This window comes from Enhydra lutris, unplaced genomic scaffold, assembly GCF_002288905.1.
Source record: "Enhydra lutris kenyoni isolate GAN:26980312 unplaced genomic scaffold, ASM228890v2 scaffoldscaffold10, whole genome shotgun sequence".
NCBI classification, from domain to species: Eukaryota; Metazoa; Chordata; class Mammalia; order Carnivora; family Mustelidae; genus Enhydra; species Enhydra lutris.
This window is the reverse complement of record NW_019154094.1, coordinates 33965217-33986956: the sequence shown is the minus strand read 5'-3', so window position 1 is coordinate 33986956 and position 21740 is coordinate 33965217. Positions and strand designations below refer to the sequence as shown.

The window sequence follows — 21740 nt, the reverse complement described above, 5'->3', positions numbered from 1 at the left end:
CCATCATCAATTCATAAAAGAAAAAACTTTCCAACATAAAAAAAATATAGGAAGGGTATAATTTCAGGAGAAAAACTGTTTTTTATTTTCTTTAAAGATTTTATATTTATTTATTTGATAGAGACATAGAGAAAAGGGGAGGGAGAGGGAGAAGCAGAGTCCCCGCTGAGCAGGGAGCCCAATGCAGGGCTCCAACCAAGGACCCAAGGATCATGACCTGAATTGAAGACAGACACTTAATCAACTGAACCACCCAGGTGCCCCCCCAAAACTATTCTTTATGTTGTCTAAACTATGCCTTCTTAGAAGTACATAGTACAGTTTCTTACAGACTAATTTTGAGAACCAGCTTTTGAAGATATACTCTAAAATATCTTCTTCACACAATATTGACAGGTGTCAGATACCCAGCTAGTAAAGGTCCATTTCCTGGTTTAAGAAAGGAGCTCATTTCAAATGAAAACAGCAGTGTAGTGGGAGTGGCTGGATGGCTTAGTTGGTTAAGTGTCTGAATTTTGATTTTGGCTTAGGTCATGATCTCAGGGTTGTGAGTTCAAGCCCCATATCAGGATCCGTATTAGGATTCTCTCTCCCTCTGCCCCTTGCCCTGCTTCTCTCTTTCTCAATAAATAAATAAAATCTTTTAAAGAGAAAAGAAAATAGCAATGTGGTGTAGCAAACAGACATCAGGACTTGAAGTCAGAAGTCTCAATTCTGACTCCTATGTTTGGTACTATTAGTATCACAGACCCGAGGAAGCTACTTTTCCTCTCTGAGCACATTCTGTATCAAGTAAAATGAGGATGATGATGATGATAAATCATACCTCATGGGGCTTGCATAATGGCTGGAAGAAATAGATTTGAAAGTGCCTTCTAAATAGTAAAATTGTATAGACAATTTAGCTGTTGTTTTTCCAAGGTGTAATAGTGGTATCTTGGATTATCAAGGAGAAAGTGAAGCAGTGAATAGAAAGGGACAATATACATTCTGTGAACATGGTAAACATTTCCTTAGTTTTAAAGTCTTTGGTGCGATGCGTGACAAAGCAGTTAGGGAAAATCGCAAGGACTGTCCTGGAGACAACTGGAGGACAAGTTTCTACAGCTTCCATATTTATATCATGTACTCTCTACAGCTGGTGTAACAAGACATGCTACAAACCCAGTAAATACCTCACTGATTTCCATTTTTCTACAAACACAATTTAGCTATAAGACAATTCATAGTTAACAAATTTAATATTGAGCCAATTAGCTAGATTACCTACCTACTAATTGTAGCAACATTGATTTTTATTGAAATATTAATTATCCAAGACAAGATTTTCAGCTTAACCTTCAAAAGAAGCTTAAAATGCACTATTTTACTTCATTACCAAGGGTAAGAGGAAGGTATTTATGATGTGATTATAATTTATATTCCTGGTTTCACCATTCCTTTCTGAGGTATCAAGGCCACCTGGTCAAATGAAAGATACATTCGTGATGCTTAATTTCCAGCAGGAAATGGCAATGACAGTCAGTAATAAATACAAAGGATCCACAGATCTACTATGTTTGTTCATCTCTAAGTGCCACTCTGACCATTTTACCTACATTTCAGTATTTTGAAATTTCAACTTAGTGTAACATTTACATGCAAATGTTTTCCAGCTTCATTATTTGGTTGGCAAAAAATAAGTGGCAACACAGATGCACTAAGTGACAATATTTTAAATTCTTCCTCCCTCTAGCCAATTAAAGAAAAAATACCAGAAATACTAAGATGGCAAACTAGAAGAGCTTTTGTTGAGCACCTGCTGTCTATAGAGGTGTTCCACGTTGGGCTATCAGGATTGGTTGCTACCAACAATGAACTCGCATTGAAGACTTTGCTTCTTACCATTATTAGGATGTGGATCACAGAGCAAATCACTTAGAAACACTAAGGGGGTCAGAACCTCTGTTGGGAATTTCCAGTTTGGTACTATCACACAGGAACTTTTCTCGAACTCGTCTCGAAGTATTCCATGAACTAATTATTATCTCTATTTTCTTTCAGTGGGGCAACTAAATGAAAAAATTTTAAAGGCAAATAAAGAACAATTTTTTTTTTTAAAGATTTTATCCATTCGACAGACAGAGATCACAAGTAGGCAGAGAGGCAGGCAAAGAGAGACAAGAGGAAGCAGGGTCCCCAGCGAGCACAGAGCCTGATGAGGGGCCCGATACCAGGACCCTGGGATCGTGACCCGAGCCGAAGGCAGAGGCTTTATTAACCCAGTGAGCCACCCAGGCGCCCCTAAATAAAGAACAATTTTTTAAAAGATTTATGTATTTATGAGAGAGAAGGAGAGAGGGAGTACGTGAGGGAAGGGTCAAAGAAAAAGGGAGAGAGAGAATCTCAAGTAGACACCCCCATGAGTGCAGCACCTGAGACCAATGTGGGGCTCAATCTCAGGACCTTGAGATCATGACCTGAGCTGAAATAGAGTTGGATGCTCAACTGATTGAGCCATCCAGGCACCCCAAGAACACTTTCATAAATTTCCTTTTTCACGATATATACTATGTCCTGATAAGCTGAGGCAAACATTGGGTCTATTTTAAAAATCAATTGTAAGACAGCAGCTCCATAAGAATAGAAGAACTGTCAATCTAGTGCTACACTGTACTTCTGATCAAAAAGTCACATGCATGATAATCACTTGATAACAAAGGAAATAAAGTCTTTGAGAGATCTCCTTTCCTATCCTCCCCCAGATCACATCTCTTCCAAAATGGAAGGACACTCATTTTTGTCTCTGAGTTTACTTTGCACATTGCACTCCAAAGTGTTAAAAATCTCAAGGTTGCCATTCCTACTAGCTTCTCTTTGGAATCCTGGCTTCCATGTAGAGTGACTTATTAGTCTGGTAAGGCAACAAAAAATTTATTTAACAAAGCAAGGCACTGGTGGAATTTCTAGTAGGGTTGACAAGCAAAAGAGACTGATGGATAAAGTTACAAAGTATCAAGGTGATATATAACAAAAATCAAGGAGGTATGAAAAAGACAGGACTGGGCCAGTGTGGTAAGAGCAGGTGATATTAGAAACCTCAGCAATGCCCTCCCCCCTCCATGCATCTTATCATGATTTTGGACTTGAACTGATTTGGAAGAAGTGGTGATAATAGATGTCCTCCCATGGGGGAAACAAAAATAAGATTCAATTGGAAAAGCTACAGACAGGAGATAAAATTCTGAAAGGTTCCTACTCTTCCACTGCCCAAATCCCTAAGCTCATTAAAAGTGCTCTCTCCTTAAAGCTGGTGATTTGTCCTTTCTGGCACCCAATAATGTTAGTTTCTATGTATGTGGGTACAGTACCATCGCTGAAGAACTACTCACTAAATATTGTTTTTGAATCAGTTTCAAATTTAACAAATGCTGTGTACTTCTTGGCCAATGAAGGAGATTTACTAAAGAAGGAAGTAGTTTTGTCCAAGTAGCACTTGCCTTATAAATCAACAGTCTGATCACCAAGGACACCTGTTTTAAAACTAGAGCCCAAGGCAGAAAGACAAAGGATCTTATGTGCAGCTATTCACAGATATAAAATCTTTGTGTAATATAGCACTATTTAATTATACCTAATTATATTTAATTGATGATTAGTAAAAATTGCTAAACAAAACTAAAAACACAAATGGGGCTATTAGAGTAATATCTGATTAGCTGTCTAACTATATGGAAACAAATAGTTCCCCATTTCTACTGCATGTCAGATATTGTATAGATAGTCTCTTAATTCTTCCAACACCCATTTGAGGCAAATACTCAAGGAAGCAGGATCAGGAGAAATGGCTCCTTAACTGGGACAGAAAGAACACCAATAGTATCATATAAGCTCCATGCTCCAAGCACCACCAACTAAGTGGTTCTTTCTGACTTAACATCTTCAATCTTATCCTCTCACTTCTGGGTAGAAACTTGGTGATGAAAAATAATATTGGTGGGATTGAAATCCTACTGTATATCTCTCTGCACTGCACTCAGAACTGCTGATTACCAGCTAATGAACAAACTACAGTCTTGCTTTTTTACATGTGAATGCAAGGATAGGTTAGTTAACAATATGGCATTTAGAAATGGAGTCTGGCTATTTCCTAGCATCACATTCCAAACTCAGTTTTGAGTTTCTTGGCACAACTGGTGCTTCTGGTGAAGATGCATTTTCACTGTGATGGAAATAACAGAGAGCCAGTAGAGTGCAGTGATTAATGCTGAAAATATTGACATCAAATAACCTGGAATCACCTCCTGGCTCTTCAATTTCCTGCCTGTGTGAACTTTGTCAAGTCATACAACTTTATGTCTCAGTTTCCTCGTTTGTGAAATGGGAATATCAAAAATACAAGTATCGGGCTGCCTGGGTGGCTCAGTGGGTTAAGCCTCTGCCTTCAGCTCAGGTCCTGATCTCAGGGTCCTGGGATCGAGTCCCACATCGGGCTCTCTGCTAGGTGGGGAGCCTGCTTCCTCCTCTCTCTCTCTCTGGCAAATAAATAAAATCTTTAAAAAAAAAATACAAGTATCTAGAGCTGAGGTAAGGATTGTAAGAGAAACTTTTTATTTTAATGCCTGACATATGCAAAACAAGTATGAACTGTTAGCTCTGTTGTTATTACAGTTGGTTGACTGAAGACGTGTGAACTGATGACTGCATTTATAGAAAGCCTCCAGTGCATTGAATACCATGTAGAATTCAAAAGACTGAGTGTGTTTTACAGGAGTATATGAGAATTTTCCTAATCCTTAGCCAGTAAAATAACATACCTGAGGATAGTGACTCTAGGAAAACTTGAAGTAAAAATGCAGAAAAAATAAATAATCTCTTTTCTCACTCCCTATCACCATCTTCTATTCTGCTGCATTCACCTCACTGCTCTGTGCACTCCAGCCACACTGACAGAGATCTCCCTATACGTGCCATGTACTATTCTACCACAGTGCCTTTGCACATACTATATTTTCTGTCTGGGACATGCTTCCCCTCTAATCTTTATTTATCCTTCAGATTTCAATTACAGTCATTTCCTCATGGAAGTCTTTCTCAATTCCCTTTGTCTATGTTTCTCAATACCCTTTGTTACAAATGTCATAGTACCACCACCATTTTCTCAGCATTCATCTCAATTGGTTATTGTGTATTTCTTGCAATACTATTCAATGAACATTTTCCTCTCCCACTAGAAAGCAAACTCTGTAAGATGAGGGACTGGGTCTTGTTTTCTTTACCTGCCAATATAGAGACCACTCAGAAAAACAAAAACAAAACAAAAAAACAAAAAACAAAAAAAAAAACAACAACAAAAAAAACCCAGAATGAATGAATGCTATATACAGTCTGTGTTTTCCTCTCCTAAAATGCCTTGTTTTTTCTTCGTGCCCCTTCACTTTTAACCTCCTTGAACATCTACCCAATCAACTACCTTACAAAAAAGACTACTTTCAGACCATCTCTTCATTCCCTCTGCTCCTGCTTATTCTGTCTTTTGTTCCTTAGAATTCAAGACCTTCAACCTTCTGAACGCTCACCACACTTGAGGTTACTTGTTCAATATCTGTCTTCCCTGCTGGATATAAACTTCATATTTGTCTAGTTCACTGATGTATCTTCCTCATCTAACACAGTTTTCTACCTAGTTGGTATACATTAACTATTTATGGGAAAAAGGCAAGCATACAAAGGAAATCTCCACACTGAGTACTGATAATTCAATTTTTCACAACACATTTACTTGGATGATGTGGTGGTATTTTCCAAAGATCCTTAATTTTTCAAATATGTAGGACAATTAATGGTTCTTTACAGTCAAGGTAATTACTTAGTAGAAATCTCAGGCTGTGATTACTGACATGGAACTATATGTAGGATAAATGGATGGTTAGAGTAAAACGAAGCTTACTATCTTAGAGCAATTGATTTGCTCTGTGTTTGCTGTGTTTGAAATCTTGGAACATCTGCTAGGTACAAAGAACCATGTTGAGTAAAATATAGACACATGGATCTGGTTCTCTGGTTATATATGGACTAGTCAGAGAGCCAGACAAAACCATATGCTCAATTCTAGTACCTCATAATAAATATTGGAGCACTCATAGGCAAAAGAGATAAGAAAGCATAGCATTCACATATTAATGCACAGTCGATGCATGTACAGGTGAAGGCATGTCCATAAACATACATGTGACATTTCCCTGACATACTAAATCCTCGTAATTTTAAAATACCGCCATTATTCCCATTATATAAATGAGGATACTAGGATTGAGTGGAATGTTGAACTTTTTCTAGGTCATACAGAGTTTAGGCGGTAGATACAGAGAACAGCAGACACAAAAGCCAAGGAGAGAATTGAAAGGGCTAAGAAAATTTAGAAGAAATGACTTATTATAAAGTACTCTGGAGGAGATAGGAAAATTAACATTTAAAATAAGCCTTGGGTAAAGAGTATTCTTTGTTCTGAGAAAACCCACTAAGGGATATTTAGTTTTGCAAATGTACAATTATATCCCTAAGGTTCTTGGAAGAGTTAGAGAAGGAGATGTGCTGACCAATGTTAAGTGGTCCGGCTGCTAACTGAATAGTTCTTGTAGAACTTCATCTTAGAGAAAAACATTTCTCCTCTGTGGAATTAGACTGTGCCTGGCTGGTAAAATAGTGACTGCTCTTAAGAAATCACAAACATTCATTGGGGCACGTGGGTGACCCAGTTTATTAAGCATCTGACTTTTGCTTTAGACTCAGGTCCTGATTTCATGGCTCCTGGGATTGAGCCCTGTGTCAGGCTCTGCACTCAGCAGGGATCTGCTTGGATATTCTCCCCCTCTCTCCCTTCCCTTATTTGTGCTCAATCTCGCTCTCTCTCATATAAATGAATAAATCTTAAAAAAAAAAAAAAAAGGAAATTACAATCATTCTTAAGTGGTTGTTTGAGGAAAACAGAACTGAGACCCTGACAAGAGAAATAAGGATAAATGAGTTCCACCTCAAATGTGAGGAAAACAGTGGATTAGATTGTCAAGGCTCAAAGTGTGATATCATTTAAGATTAGACAACTCAGAATTTGATACTGAATTTTATACTACATGTTCAAAGGCAATATGCTTAGTTGTAGGGAAAGCAGAATGGAGTCTAGAGTTTATGTGCTATATGCATTATATTATTATGATTAAGATGCTATTAATGACACTTGCTGATTTCAAAACATATTACAAAGCTACAATAATTAACAAAGTGTGGTATAAGGCAGATATACTGATCAACAGAATAAAATTGATAGCTCTGAAATAAATTCTTCTGTTTACAGTCAATTGATTTTTGACAAGAGTGCAAAATCATTCAATGGGGAAAGAACTACATTTTCACAAATGGTGTTGGAACAACTGTACACCCATGTACAAAATATTCTGTCTCTGATTTCAAACTATATTACCAAGCTATCATAATCAAAACAGTATGGTATTGAACTAAAAACAGACCCATAGAACAATGAAACACAATATTAAGCCCAGAAACAAACCCACGAATATATGGTCAATTAGTCCACAACAAATAGCCGAGAATATATAACGAGGAAAGGACAGTCTTTTCAATGAATGTTGTTAATAAAACTGGACAGCCACATGCAAAAGAATGAAACTGGGCCCCTATCTTACACCATACACAAAAATTAATTCAAAATGGGTTAAAAACTTGAATGTATGACCTGAAACCATAAACATTCTAGAAGAAAACATAGGAAATAAGGTCCTTGACATGGGTCTTGGTGATGATTTTTTTGTAGTTGCCAACAAAAGATAACAAAGGCAAAAGTGAACAAGCAGGGTTCCATCAAACTCTAAAGCTGCTGCACAGCAAAGGAAAACATCAACAAAATAAAAAGGCAACCTACTGAATGAGAAAAAACATTTGCAAATCATGTCTACGAGAAGGTGTTAGTATCTAAAATATATAAAGAACAACTCAAGAGCAAAAGGACAGGAAATCTGATATTAAAAATGGGCAGAAGATCTGAATAGACATTTTTCCAAAGAAGAAATACAGATGGCCAACAGGGACATGAAAAGATTCTCACCGTCACTCACCGTCAGGAAAATGCAAATCAAAACCACAATGAGATATCACCTTACACCTGTTAGAATGACTATAATCAAAAAGACAAGAAATAACAAGTGTTGACAAAGATGGGGAGAGATGGGAAAATAAACTGGTGGAAATGTAAATTGGTATAGCCACTTTGGGAAACAGTATGGAGATTCTTCAAAAAATTAAAAAAAACAACTACCACATGATCCAAAAATTCCACTTCTGGGCATTTATCTAAAGGAAACAAAAACACTAACTCAAAATGACATATATACTCTATGTTCATTGCAGCATTATTTGTAATAGTCTATATATGGAAATAATCTACATGTCCACTGATAGATGAGTTGACAGAGAAAATGTGGTATAAATCCAATGAAGTATTTTTCAGTCATAAAAAAATAATGAAATCTTGCCATTTGTGACAGCATGCATGGACCTTGAGGGCATTATGCTAAGTGAAATAAGTTAGACAGAGAAAGGTAAATATATGATTTCACTTATATGTGGAATCGAAACAAAACAAAACAACAAAACAAATAACAAAATAACCAATCTTACAGATGGCAGAGAACTGACTGGTAGCTGCCACAGAAGGGAGGATAGAGGGGGGTCAGCACATTGACTGAAGGGCATCAAAGAGAACAACTTTCCATCTCAAAATTAAAAAGTCATAGGGGTATAATGGACAGCATGGCAACCACAGCTAATAATACTATATTGCTCATATGAAAGTTGTTAAGTATATCTTAAAAATCCTCATCATAAGAAAAAGTTTTCTACAACTATGGATGGTGATGGATGTTAACTCGACTTACTGTAGTGATCAATTTGCAGTATATAGAAATAGTGAACCATTACATTGAGCACATGAAACTAATCCAATGTTGAATGTCAATTATACCTCAATTTTTAATTAAAGAAAGAAAGGGAAAAGAAAAAGAAAGAGAATGAAGTTGGGCCCCTACATCAATATATATAATGACATACCATTTGGCCATTAAGAAAAATAAAATACTGATATGTGCTACAATATAGATCAACCTTGATAATATTATGCTAAGTGAAAGAAAACAGGTTGCAAAAGGCCACATAATATACGACGCCATTTATGTGAAATGTCCAGAATGGACAAATTCATAAAGACAGAAAATAGGTTAGCACTGTCAGGGGATGGAAGAATTGGAGAGTAATTGTTAATGAGTACAGAATTTCTTTTTTTTGAAGATTTTATTTATTTTTGAGAGTGAGAGAGGGAGGGCACATGCACCTGAGCAGGGGAGGGGCAGAGGAGAGGGAAAGAGAATCCCAAGTGGACTCCTTGCTAAGCACCGAGCCTGACTCTGAGCTGGACTGAAGGACCCTAAGATCATAACTCAAGGCATAACCAAAAGTTGACCACTCAAGTGACTAAGCCACCCAGGTACCCCCAGGGTTCTTTTTTTAAGGTGATAACAGTGTTCTGAAATTAGTGGTGACGGTAGCAAAAGAAAACATGGTATGAGAAGTAAGAGAAAACACTTCTTCAATGAACTTTTTTTTTTTTTAACGAGAAACACCATATTTAATATACAACTTTATGGAAGGCACCTCCTTGTTTTAGAAATTTTAAAACGTACTTCCCAGTTAAAGGAATAAAGTATTTAGGAGGAGGTATTACCTCAAACTGCTATTTCTGTTTCTCTTGTATTCTTTCGTTGATTGATTAATATAGTCATTCAGCCTCACTTATTCCACAAATATTTATTCAGCACCTATCCATATATACTGGCCCTCATCTCACGTTAGTAACATTTGAAAAAAGCAGAACAAGGTAATCACTAAGATTAAAAATGAGGAAATCCATTTGTTGAGTCCCTCACACTGTCCCATCACTACTTTTTAACATAATTGTGGGCTACTTAAAGAAGGGTCTTCAAAGTATAATTAACCTATATCTTATGAGGCCAAGTTAAGAGATTGCTCATTGCACAACAAAGGCAGAGAATTTCGTGGAAGGGGTGGCGGGCAGTAACCGGTACGAAAAAATGAACAAATCTGAAATGTTAATGATAAACAATAATGCAAATGTTTGGCAGCAAATTAATATTCTGATCATAACTGGATAGACTAAATACATATATCAAGGATAAATTACTGATCTTCAGAACCATCCAGTGAGGGTTTAGTGCTTAGTACAGAATTTAATCTCTGGTATAATATCTAACAGCATAATTTAGTTCTTGGAAAACACACACACACACACACACCCTTTCATGATGCCCCTGAATTTGAGATTTAACCTCTGAACCCTAAAGCAAACTTTGTTCTGTAAAGGGATCATTTCTATAGCCGTGAAGTAAAAAAAAAACTAGCTAGTGTGGTACATAAAGTACATGTCAGCTAGGAGGTAAATGGCCTGTGCAGATTAGAGCCTACGCAGTGCAAGGTGCTGTCTGGGTGGACAGTGGAATCTGGCCTTCGCTAGCACAGGGATTTCTGCAGAGAGAAATGTAGTAACACGAAAGGTAACAATGCATGAGAGACCATGGTCGAACTGTTACAGCCACAGGTAGCTCAGACACTCTAAATGTGATAATTGCCAGTTTTTAGGGCTTTAGTGTGTCATACAAAGGGGTCAACTCCTGGGAAAACGACCTAAAAAAAGAAGTACAGAGAGAGGGATTTGGGGCCAACAAACTACCCTCAATCACTTCAAATCACTGCCCTATGAAGAAAGGGCCAATCCTGCCTATTTTAGAGAAGGCCTAGAGAGCGCTATTTCAAGTGAGAGGAGGAAGTACTGAAAAAAAGAAAAGGTGACTTTTTGAATTTCTGTAGCTACCTTTTTTCCATTATTTCATCAAATCATACTATGTAATGTTCAAAACTCTATTGTGCTTACCAGAGGCAAATGCATGGCAGGACACAAAACGTGCACACGTAATCCCACATTTAATCAAGGCCATTGCTCTCAATACTTGGTTCCCTAATCCAGTAAAGTTACAAAAACACCTGATTTCAGCCTGATTCCCTATATACTTGTATTTTTCCTTGGTGAAAGTGGTCAGCAAAGAATAGGAAAGGAATTGCACATATGCTGGTCTACTAGTTTCTTAGGGTGGCTGCAGACAAGTTACTACAAATTTGGTGGCTTAAAACACTCAAATTCATTCTCTCATATTCAGAAGGCTAGAAGTCTAAAATCAAGGTATTAGCAAGGCTGCGCTCACTGTGAAGGCTCTAGGGGAGACTCTGTCCTTATCTTTTTCAGCTCTTGATAGCTGTTGGCAATCCTTGGCGTTCCTTGGCTACCTCAATACAATCTCTGCCTCCATGGTCACATTGTCTTCTCCTCCTTGTGTCTCCTCCTCTGTCTGTTAGGAGGACCCCTGTCATGGATTAAGGGTCCAACTGCATACTCTGGATGATCTCACCTTGAGATCCTTAATTTACAATAAAAAAAGACACTTTCCCCAAATAAGGTTACATTTATAGGTTGTAGGTGGGTATGTCATTGGGTAAGTTACCATTCAATCCACTAGAGGTAGTCTATTAGATTTTGAATTCTGAACCATAACTGAATATGTATCTAATCTATAATATCATAACCTCTCAAACAAAAACTCCTGAGAAAGAATGGACAGTGACATGATTAGAGTGATTCCTTAGAGTTGACATTTTCTGCTGGTCAGAAACTGCTCCCTTTTTCAAAGGAATGAGGACACCTGATTGTTCACCAAAACTTCAGTCAAAGATAAAGCACAGTTAAGAGTGGGTAAGGAGGTAAGACTGAATCCGTGTTCTCTAAAAATTAAGCTGGAAAAACAATAAAAATCATTTTAACATTTGTTGACTGAATTAAAACAGTGAAACAGAAAGTGATAATATTTTAGTAACTTGCTATTTTTTAGTTAATATACAAAGTGTTAATTTTTAACTTTTTTTTTTTTTAACTTTGGTGACTTTTTAAAAGTACTGTCTGATTAAGCATCTTTGGACCCCCATCTGGTCTTGTTTTCTAATTTTCAGGTGAACAGTATTCTTAAAATATTCTTGATTTTTTAAAAATCTGCACATTTCATTCATTTAGTCATTAACTCTCTGTCAGTCATGTAGACATCAAATTGGATGGTGGGATGAGTGGAAGAAGAAATACCTAACAAAGCCAAAATTAACTGGAATCTGTACAATAATAGGTTTCATAGAAGGGACAGAAAAAACATAAAAGGACAATTATGTTGTATACCTGTGAATTTCAATTATTAATTATACCAGAACTCACAACTATACACATCACTAAGAACCCATATAGCATGACCATATCTGCCTAGTTCTTAATGTTTACATTATAAGATCTTCTAGAGACATTGATTATCACCAATAATGTCTTTCTATTCTAATACTATACTAAGTGAACAGTACCTTTCAGAAACTTAGCAAGGCTCGGTTTAAATGCTTCTAACTATTCAATGAGAAAAATGTACTCCTTTATTGAGAATCTAAGCCCTGCCTTGATAAGTGTTTTTAGTTTTACTGTCCAAATATTTCTTAGTTGATTAAGTTTTAATTGATCTAAATATTCACAAATTATTTATCCAAACAATCATCCATCAACATTTTATTGCTCAGAAACAAAAGTTAGCTTATTTAAACAGACTTGCTAATTAAAAATAAGTCAAGCCAGTCATGGGTTTGGCCATCTCTCAAACCCCCAATAATTGTTTGGGCTGACTGCACATTTAATTCTTTGGCTATGAAAGATACACTAATTATTGAATATTAAAAGCAATGAACATTTGAAATTTACTGTGAAGAGAAGCAATAATCAAGGCTAAAAAACCAGGTTGCCAAGAGCCCCAGTTTGAACATGGTGCAATATTCTAAATTTAATACATTTTTCTAGTTTTTATTACCATCAGCACTGCAGTTGTCAGAGGGTGTCCAAGTTAAGGAGAACTCAGACAAAGCTCACTGTGGCAGCAATAAGAAAGATCTATTTCAATGAGAACATCTAATCAGCTTCTGTTCATCAGTGAAATATTTTCACCATAAAAAATGTTGGCTGCCACTTAATTGCTAAAGCTAAATGAAATTAACCTTAGAATGGATTGGTTTATTGAGTTACTTTACCCTTGTAAAGTACCTTGTAAAGATACCCAGTGTATCTACACTGCTTGAGGTCATAGGAAGGCCAAAATGGAGTGGCTTCTGCACCTAAGGGACCCCTTCACTTATCATCTCCATCCTTCTTCTTCTTCTTCTTTTATCATCTTTTCCCTCTTCAATCTCCTTCTCCTTAATGCAGGTGGTAGATATGCAGGGTAGTGTACGAGTCTGGTTTCTTTTCCCACCTCAGACAAGGTACCAACAGAGATCAGCATTGGTAACATTCAAGGGCTTCCTTCAAAGAACATCACCTCACCAGTGGCCAAGACAACACCAGTTTCTCTACAGGCAACTGGATTTTCATTACATGATTTAATTTTACCATGAGCAATTTGGAGATACTTATGTATGAATTGTTGTCATCCATGGCCTGAGATGATGAAGAGTATTAAGTCTTTTGTTCTGAAGATCTGAATTAATATAGAACAGCTGAACTTCTAGGATGAAGGCCCTAAACAATGTTTATGAAGCAATCAAGTTTGATGAGCTAAAATCTAGAGTTACTGTATTATTCCCTTGGAAGCTCTTCAGAATAATCTATATTTAAAGAATCTTTTTCACGTGTAGGGGAGGAATTATATGGGAGTAAGAAAGCTTATAATAATATGTCATTTACTGCTTGGGGATATACAGTTAATCAACCCAGGGTTATTTACCATAAAATCTCAATATTCAGAATGTTTTATAACCTACTTATAATAAATTGAGAATTTGCATTTTAACTTTTAGAGCAGAAATATTGTTATTAATTATTCTCATTATGGAACCTGAAACCAATTATATTAAAATTAAAGTCATAAATGTATGCATAATTGCACTACACAACATTATGTTTTTAAATGTTAACAGTAAATCAACATCATGATGACATCAAGGAAGCTTATAACTAAAAAATTAAAAACAAAAAAAATTAATGATGGAGATACTATACTAAAGGTTGCAAAACACATTAAAGATTCCAAGTTTGTGTCTATAGAGGAAACATGTTATCACCCACCCAAATCTATGTTTGAACATGAATTCCATTAGGAAAGTTTAGTTTTAGGTATCATGGGGGAACCACACACTTGGCAAATTCCATGTAATGGGTATCTGCTACGAATTAGGCGGTCAGGTCCCTATGGGTTTCCCTTCTCCCACTGCAACCTCAGTGAAAGTTCTCTCATTTCACTAATTCTCAGATTCTTCACCTGTGAAATAAAAATACCCAGCCTCCGCACCTAGTTCAGTGCACCCTTGCTCGCTTCTGCTTTAGATCCACCTTGATTTATAAGAAAACATCCCTTCATCTTTATCTAACACTTCATAGTTTCAAGTCTATTTTTATACTTTGTATAAACTCATCTATAGGACAATCTTGGGTTATATTAAGAACTAAACAGGACAATGCTTTCAAAGTCCTTAGCATAAAATCTGACAGAGTAATAAAATTATAATAAATACTATAATAATAGCTAACATTTATTAAATCCTTAGTGTGTACTAGACAATGATGTGGAAATTTTAATAGGATTAATTTATTTGACCCTTACAACAAAGGAGGTATGGTTATTAACCCCATCTTATGGAGAAAGAAACTGAGGTAGAGAGAAATATCTTGTCCAGGGTCACGGGGCTATAGAAGGGGCTGAATTTCAAAGCAGGGAATTTAACTCCAGAGCTTGTGATCTTATACCTAAGCTCTTAATAAATGTTAGTTATAAACTGATGGTTACCAGAGGGGAGATAGGAACAGGGATGGGTGAAATAGGAATTAAGATTTTTAAAATTTCTCTCTCTCAATCTTTCTATATACATATATACACACACATTATATATGGCTTTTGCATTATATATTACTTTAGTAATATAAAAAATTTAAACTTTCCAATGTAAACTAAATATCTACTTACATTTTTTGAAAGTTGAAAAAAAAATGAATGCAGAAAAATAAACAAATGTTGATTATTATTTTTATTTTAAAAAGAAAAGGGAGGCAAAGAGAAGGACAGGGAAGAAAAGACAGAGAAAAGTAGAGAAAGTTATTATATAGCTTTCTCAAGCAAGGAAATATTCTGGGACTTTGCATATGCTGCATAATTTAGTCTTCATAACAACCCTAAGAGCTAACTATGGTTATCTTCCCAATGTTGATGAGATGTCTGAATTTTAGAAACCTTACGGACACCTAAAGTGAAGCGGAACAATAAACAGCATTCCATTCCACTTAAACTTGGGCAATATAATACCTTAGCTTCTCAAACCCACATAATCAATTTTTCAAAATAGTTTTATGATTATTTTTCTAAGTATGTATGTCATATAATTTACTTTAAAAAATATATGTCCATATGTCTGAGAAAAAAATGCCCTACTGAATTACCATGCACAATGACTCTCGAACAGATTTAACTTGGGATACTCGTCTGCAGGAAGTGGGCGGCTAGAATGATGAGGCTGTAGCCCTTCATGCTGCATAGACAAAGCCTCTTGAAATAGCCCCACCATTAAGCGGTGGAAATAATGAACTGAAATTCCCTCCATTCCTGCCTTATCTTCTGATTCAGCTGCCTATGTAAGAATGAAAGATCATTCAACTTGCTTTTTCCTTTGGATGGAGGGGAGATTAAAGCAAGGCTATTCCTAAAACATTGTACTGAAAAGCTAAGTATACTCTGAGGCCAAGTTTTCAGGAGTCGGATGACATGTTTGACGCATTGCATGCATGAACAATTTTTTTTTAGGCTAAAGCCTCCTGTCCCAACATATACCCTTATCTGGAATAACACATCAGTTGTCTTCCGCATAGTATTTTCCACCTCAGGGTGGAAATGCTTGCACCAACTTCCAAAACACTCTCAAAGGATCATCAGAAAGTCTTTGAACTCAGTGGTTCAAATCATGACCCAAATATGGCCTGATGAGTTTAACATCCACTCTTACTATGTCTTCACTTGTTTAACAACTATTATTGCAAGTTTACTAAGGTCTGGGTACTGGGTAGACTCATATAAAAAAATTTTTTTTAAAGATAATATTCATTTATTTGAGAGAGAGAGAGTGCAGGTGCACATGAGTGGGGAGATGGCAGAGGGGGAGGGAGAGGAAGAGAGAGGATTCCAAGCAGATATTTGATGTGGGACTTGATCCCACAATCCTGACATCATGACCTGGGCCGAAATCAAGAGTCTGACACTTAACTGACTGAGCCATGCAGGTGTCCCAACCCTGGTAAATTAATCAATGAGGTTTTGTAGCCCTTGATATAATAGAAGGAGTAAATAGTGAAAGGGGTATTGGTAGTCTCGTGACAGCAAGAAAAATGAATGCTAATGGCTTAATATTGCAGGGGAACTGAAAAACAAAATGTGATCCAAATTGCATTACAATAATGTATGCTCATGAAAATGTCCCCATCTCATCAAGAGTGACTTAAATTATGCTATGCCTTTTTAATAAGGAAGGATTTTCAGCCTAACGATATTGAATGGAAAAAATGGTGGGGAGGAGTAGGTTTTTAAAGGAACCATCTCCATTAACGAGACTTTTTGCTTATGTGAATTAATTCATTCTTTAAAAATGCTAAATACAAGAGACTATCAAATTATGTCTACATAGCAGCATTATAAGATTTAAAAATTGTCCATAAACAATGTATACCTTATAAGACTGTCATATAGATAAATTTATATAAAGTATAAAAATGAGACTTGAAGCTACGACATGATAGATAAAGATGAAGTCATGTTTTCTTATCAAGGGTGCACTGAACTAGGAGCAGAGGCTGGTTTTCCTTGGCTGTCACTTATTCACTGTGTAAATAACCATGAGTAATTCAGTTACTCTAATCTTAATTTGCATTTTTAAAATGATATAGGCCAGGAATATTTTAAGTTCTGTTTCAGCCATAAAATTATATGATTAAAAACAAAGAAGTATTTTCACTTGCACATTATAGTGCAGTAAGTATGGTCAAAAGACAATATTTTTTCTCTTCGCTCATTATGAAAATGTTTGGGGTGAAAGCAATTAGTCAGTAACATTTAGGAGATGCCATTGTCATGCTTCCCCTTACATCACTGAAGAAAAGTATTTTATTTTAAACTATTTAAATAGGTTTTTGAATAAAGGCAACATCTTTTTATAAAATTAATGTTAAAATGATAGGAAGAAAAAAGTCTAGAAACTGCAGAGTTAAGATCAATTAGGCTGGATTCTAGAAAATGACTAAAATATAAAGGGTATGAGTTTATAAAAATACATCATCCCCAAAATAATTTTATACATATATTTTCTTTTTTGTGTCACTAAAGAGGAAACAAATTAAGGAAATCCTTTATTCATACATATAAAGTCTCCTAGACTTTGCAGACAAGATTGTTTCAATTCTCTTGGAACTTAGACTCTATCGCAGTGATTAAACGATGAGAGAAAATAAATATACAAAATCATGCTAGGTTGTATTAAGTCCTAATAAATGAAACAGAGGATGTTATATAGAAGTAGAAGGCTGGAAGAAGGTAAGCAGAAGAGAAAAACAGAAATGATGGGAATCCCTTCTTAGGTTAGACAGGGTGATGTGAAAACTTTCTCTTAGGAAGGAGCTCTACCTAAATTTAAAAGGAAGGATCATGAAAAGTGAGCATGTTAAGTATCATGAGAAAAGCATGTAAAGCAGAGGGAATGAAAGTATCAAGGCTCCAGTACAAAAGAGAGATTCTCATTTTCAAGAAATTAAAATGAGCCCATGGTAATGAATTTGAGATTTATTCTAAGCGCCGTAGAATGCATAAAACAGCAAAGTGGAATGATCTCATTTACATGTTTAAAAGATTAATCTGCCTGCTTTATGAAAAATGGTTAAAGAAGATGTAGAGAAGTTGCACAGAGACCAGGTAGGAGGGGGTGTGGAAGAAAAAAATACATCTTGATTTTACCAAGCCATTTGGCAAAGATTCTCACTACTTAAAGAATACATAGGAGAAACTGGGGTCCAACTACAGTATGTGTGGGAAAATGTGTAGCTAACTGAACAAGAATATGCAAAGAATATTGATTTAAAAGTTCAGTCTCATCTTGTCTCAGTGGAAGTTCTGTGTTGGCATGCTGCCCTGACCTGGTCAACATGTTGTATCAATTATTTGAATGTACACATGCTTATCAAATTTTCTGCTGACATTAAAGTAGGAGGACAATCAATATGTCAGATTAAAAAAAAGATATAAAACAATTTCAACTGTGAGGGAACAAAGGGTCACCACTCAGAAGGTGAATTTAATAGGGGTAAATATAATATGCTGAATTTAGGTTAATAAAATAACATGGTTGGGTAGCTTGGGATTAATAGACATTCATAAAAAATCAATCCTCAGATTTTATAGGACTGTATATTCAAAATAAGGTTACAATGTGAGACTGGGGCTTTAAAATAAGATGAATATCAATGTCAGCTGCATTCACTGAAAAAGAAGTTCACATTGTGGGCTACTGCTTTTCCAATTGTCCTCTGCAAAGGTCAGGGCGCATACATAGAATTGGGTGCATTTTGATATGGTCACAATTTAATAGATAGATTAATATAAATGTGTGTGTCATGAAGAAGATGATTGTAGATTTACTACTTGGAGAAGACAACAATTAAATATGATCATGTTTTCATGTATTTGAAGCCTAACCAGAATCCTAGAGCAAGACTTGGGAGTTAGAATGACGGAAATTCAGAAACTTAGCTCAATTTTAAGAACACGATGTTGGGTTTGTTTTTATAGTTTTGAAAAACTAGAGCAGTCTACTATGGGTCAGAATGCTTTGTGATGAATAGGTTAGCTCTCTGTTCTTAGAATTTTTAAGGCTGAACAACTATCAGCTACAGATTCTTAAGGTGCTAGGATGCCTATATTACCCGTTAAGTGGGATAAGCAAGGTGGGCTCCAAACACTGGTCCTCAGGCCAACTCAGCCACAAAATGAGTGTTAGAGCTTTTCCTTAGGCTAATATAATGTAATTAAATGACAACCCTCGAATATGATATTCTGTCTTTTGGATAGTTTTGGTAGTAGAAATGCCTGGACTCTTACAAAAGGATAGTCTTAACAGTTGGTAATTTGTTTCTCAAAATGTCATAAATTAGAAAGATAGGCTTGGTAATGGTATGGCAACCTTTATTTTTTGTTGTTACTATTGCGATCTTAAAAATTTCTTCTATGAATTCCAAAAATCAAAGAAGTAATCTTACTGAATGCAGAGACCACCCTACTCTCAGAATCAAAGAGTCTATGAATATTTTTCAAAATGAACCCAACAAAATTCACTTGTCATTCCTAAAAAATAGGTAAAGGTATCAAACATGCATTAAACCAAGAGAAATAGTTTGGTTCTGTAGCACTCAATTGGACATATTATCCTTGTATTATTCTGCATACCTAAGAATATTTGGAAGATTCTGTTAGGAAATATTCACAAACAAAATGATCTTGGAATCCTATATATATCTAATACTCAGAAAACTCATTTCTCAACTAGTAAAAATGCCACCTGATGGCAATAATAGATTTAGCACTGGATATTAGATATATTTGATGTTGAGTTCCCAGAGAGGATTTTGTTAATGAGAATATTCTACAGTGTTACTGCCAACGGATTTTGTAATTATGAAACCTTTGACATTAATGCACTGCTGTATGAATTGGGATTTTACACAAGGAAATATATAATCATATGCAAATACAAAAACCCTTAAAAATGTAGCTGAACATCAATTCTCAAAGACATCCATACTCAAATGTGTACTCACTGTTCTTGCCTGTGGATTTAATTTTCAACTTGCTATTTCTAAATTCCACTTTCTTTGATATGTTCATGAACTTTTATTAGATGATGGTCTTAAGATATGGTGATTTATTTTTTAAATGTTCTAAACTGGAAGTATAGTATATACCTTATAAAGTATATAGTGTATAGTATATAGTATATACCTTATAAAGGTATAATATAGAAGCTAACACTTTGTCTCTACTTTTTGTTGTTAATGTAGTGGTTTTAAAAATTTTCCTAATCTATAAAATAAGAAAAAAACTGGAGAATTACAGGATTAATAGACTACCAACATTTTTTTGAAACTCTGAGCTTTATGATTAAATACTTCTCAAATTGACTATTACTGGCAGTTCAATTGCTTGCTTATACACACTCTATAATGTGTGTGGGTTTATGTGTGTAATTTCTGGCTATGTAAATTTGTGTATAAATTTGAGTGTGTGTGAATTTATACATGTACAGAGAGTCTCATAACAAACTATCACATAATCAAACTGTCTTCAACCTTTTAAAAGCAGAATACATCTTTCCAGTTAGATTTACAATTTATCCTATTAATAAGATATTTCCCAAATATGAAAAAAAGGTGAAGATCACATAACAAAGTAAAATCTGCTTGATTTTTAAAAAGAAACTGTTTTAAAGGCTTAATGGTACCAAAACTCAGAGTTACATTTGCAGCATGATGTAATTGCTACTTACAGGCAAACTGAAGCTTTGCTTCTCTGCTAACAATTGTTCCAAATGAGTTTGTTGCTATGCACTGGTACGTCCCGGTATCTTGGGTTTTATTGGGGTTATTGATCAACAAGCTGCCTTCAACAACACTGTAGCGGAAATCCACACCAATGTCAACATCTGTTCCATTTAATTTCCACCTATAGTATAGAAATGCCAGTAGGTAAAGCCTTGTAATATTAATCAATATTTCTGAATCACATAAAATATGTAAAAACTATAAACAGCATGAAATATCATCTGTGACTTTCTCAACCATGGTTAAAAAAAAAAAAAGGCTCTATTCAGCAATGGTTGACAACTGCCATGGAAAGAGCATGTCTGTTACAGTAAACAATGATATTAAAATTTTAATACCTCCTTTTGTGGCTAATCTGATACTACACACACTTCACTTTTTTTTTTTTTTTAAATCCCCATTGCATCTTGTACAACTTTCTTCAAATAGGGTTTCTCAGCCAAAGTCCTTTTTCTAGTTTGAAGTTAATCTTTTTTTTTTCCCCCTTCTCCAAGTTTGTAGTTATTCTTTAAATGGGTCTATACAGATGACAGAATACACCACTTTCAGGTAGATTGCTTAGTATTTGATGAAATTGCAGCAGAGTTGCTTTGATTTGGTCCTTAATATGACTGAAATGGCTGACTGCAAAGCAAAGGAACTCTGTTGATCTAGAGCTGTCTTAGGGACCAAACTAGTCTTAACCATGGATCACTTTGAGGATCTTCTTAGCTAATGGCACTCAAACATCAATCAGCCATCCCAGTAAACCGAGATCAGGTAATTAGGTAACAGAGGCAAAGAGAGTTTTGTTTTTCTTCTCTTTGTTTCCTTGAACAATCTATTGTATTTGGCTCTAGTGTTTGGCCCTATAAATAAATTTTACCAGGACTCAAACATTTAAACAGCAAAGCTTTACTAACAGGATCTACTTCTTTCTCTTTTTTCT

At 35.6% G+C, this 21740-nt stretch overlaps 1 protein-coding gene across 1 annotated transcript in view; it reads right to left on the bottom strand.

The window, feature by feature from the left end:
- The window catches only part of LOC111144035 (contactin 4), a 704266-nt gene that overhangs the window by 282724 nt on the left and 399802 nt on the right, over positions 1-21740 (bottom strand). Inside the window, exon 4 of the mRNA XM_022498106.1 lies at positions 20758-20933. Coding sequence (XP_022353814.1) covers positions 20758-20933 — 176 coding nt within the window. The remainder of the gene's footprint in view (positions 1-20757; positions 20934-21740) is intronic.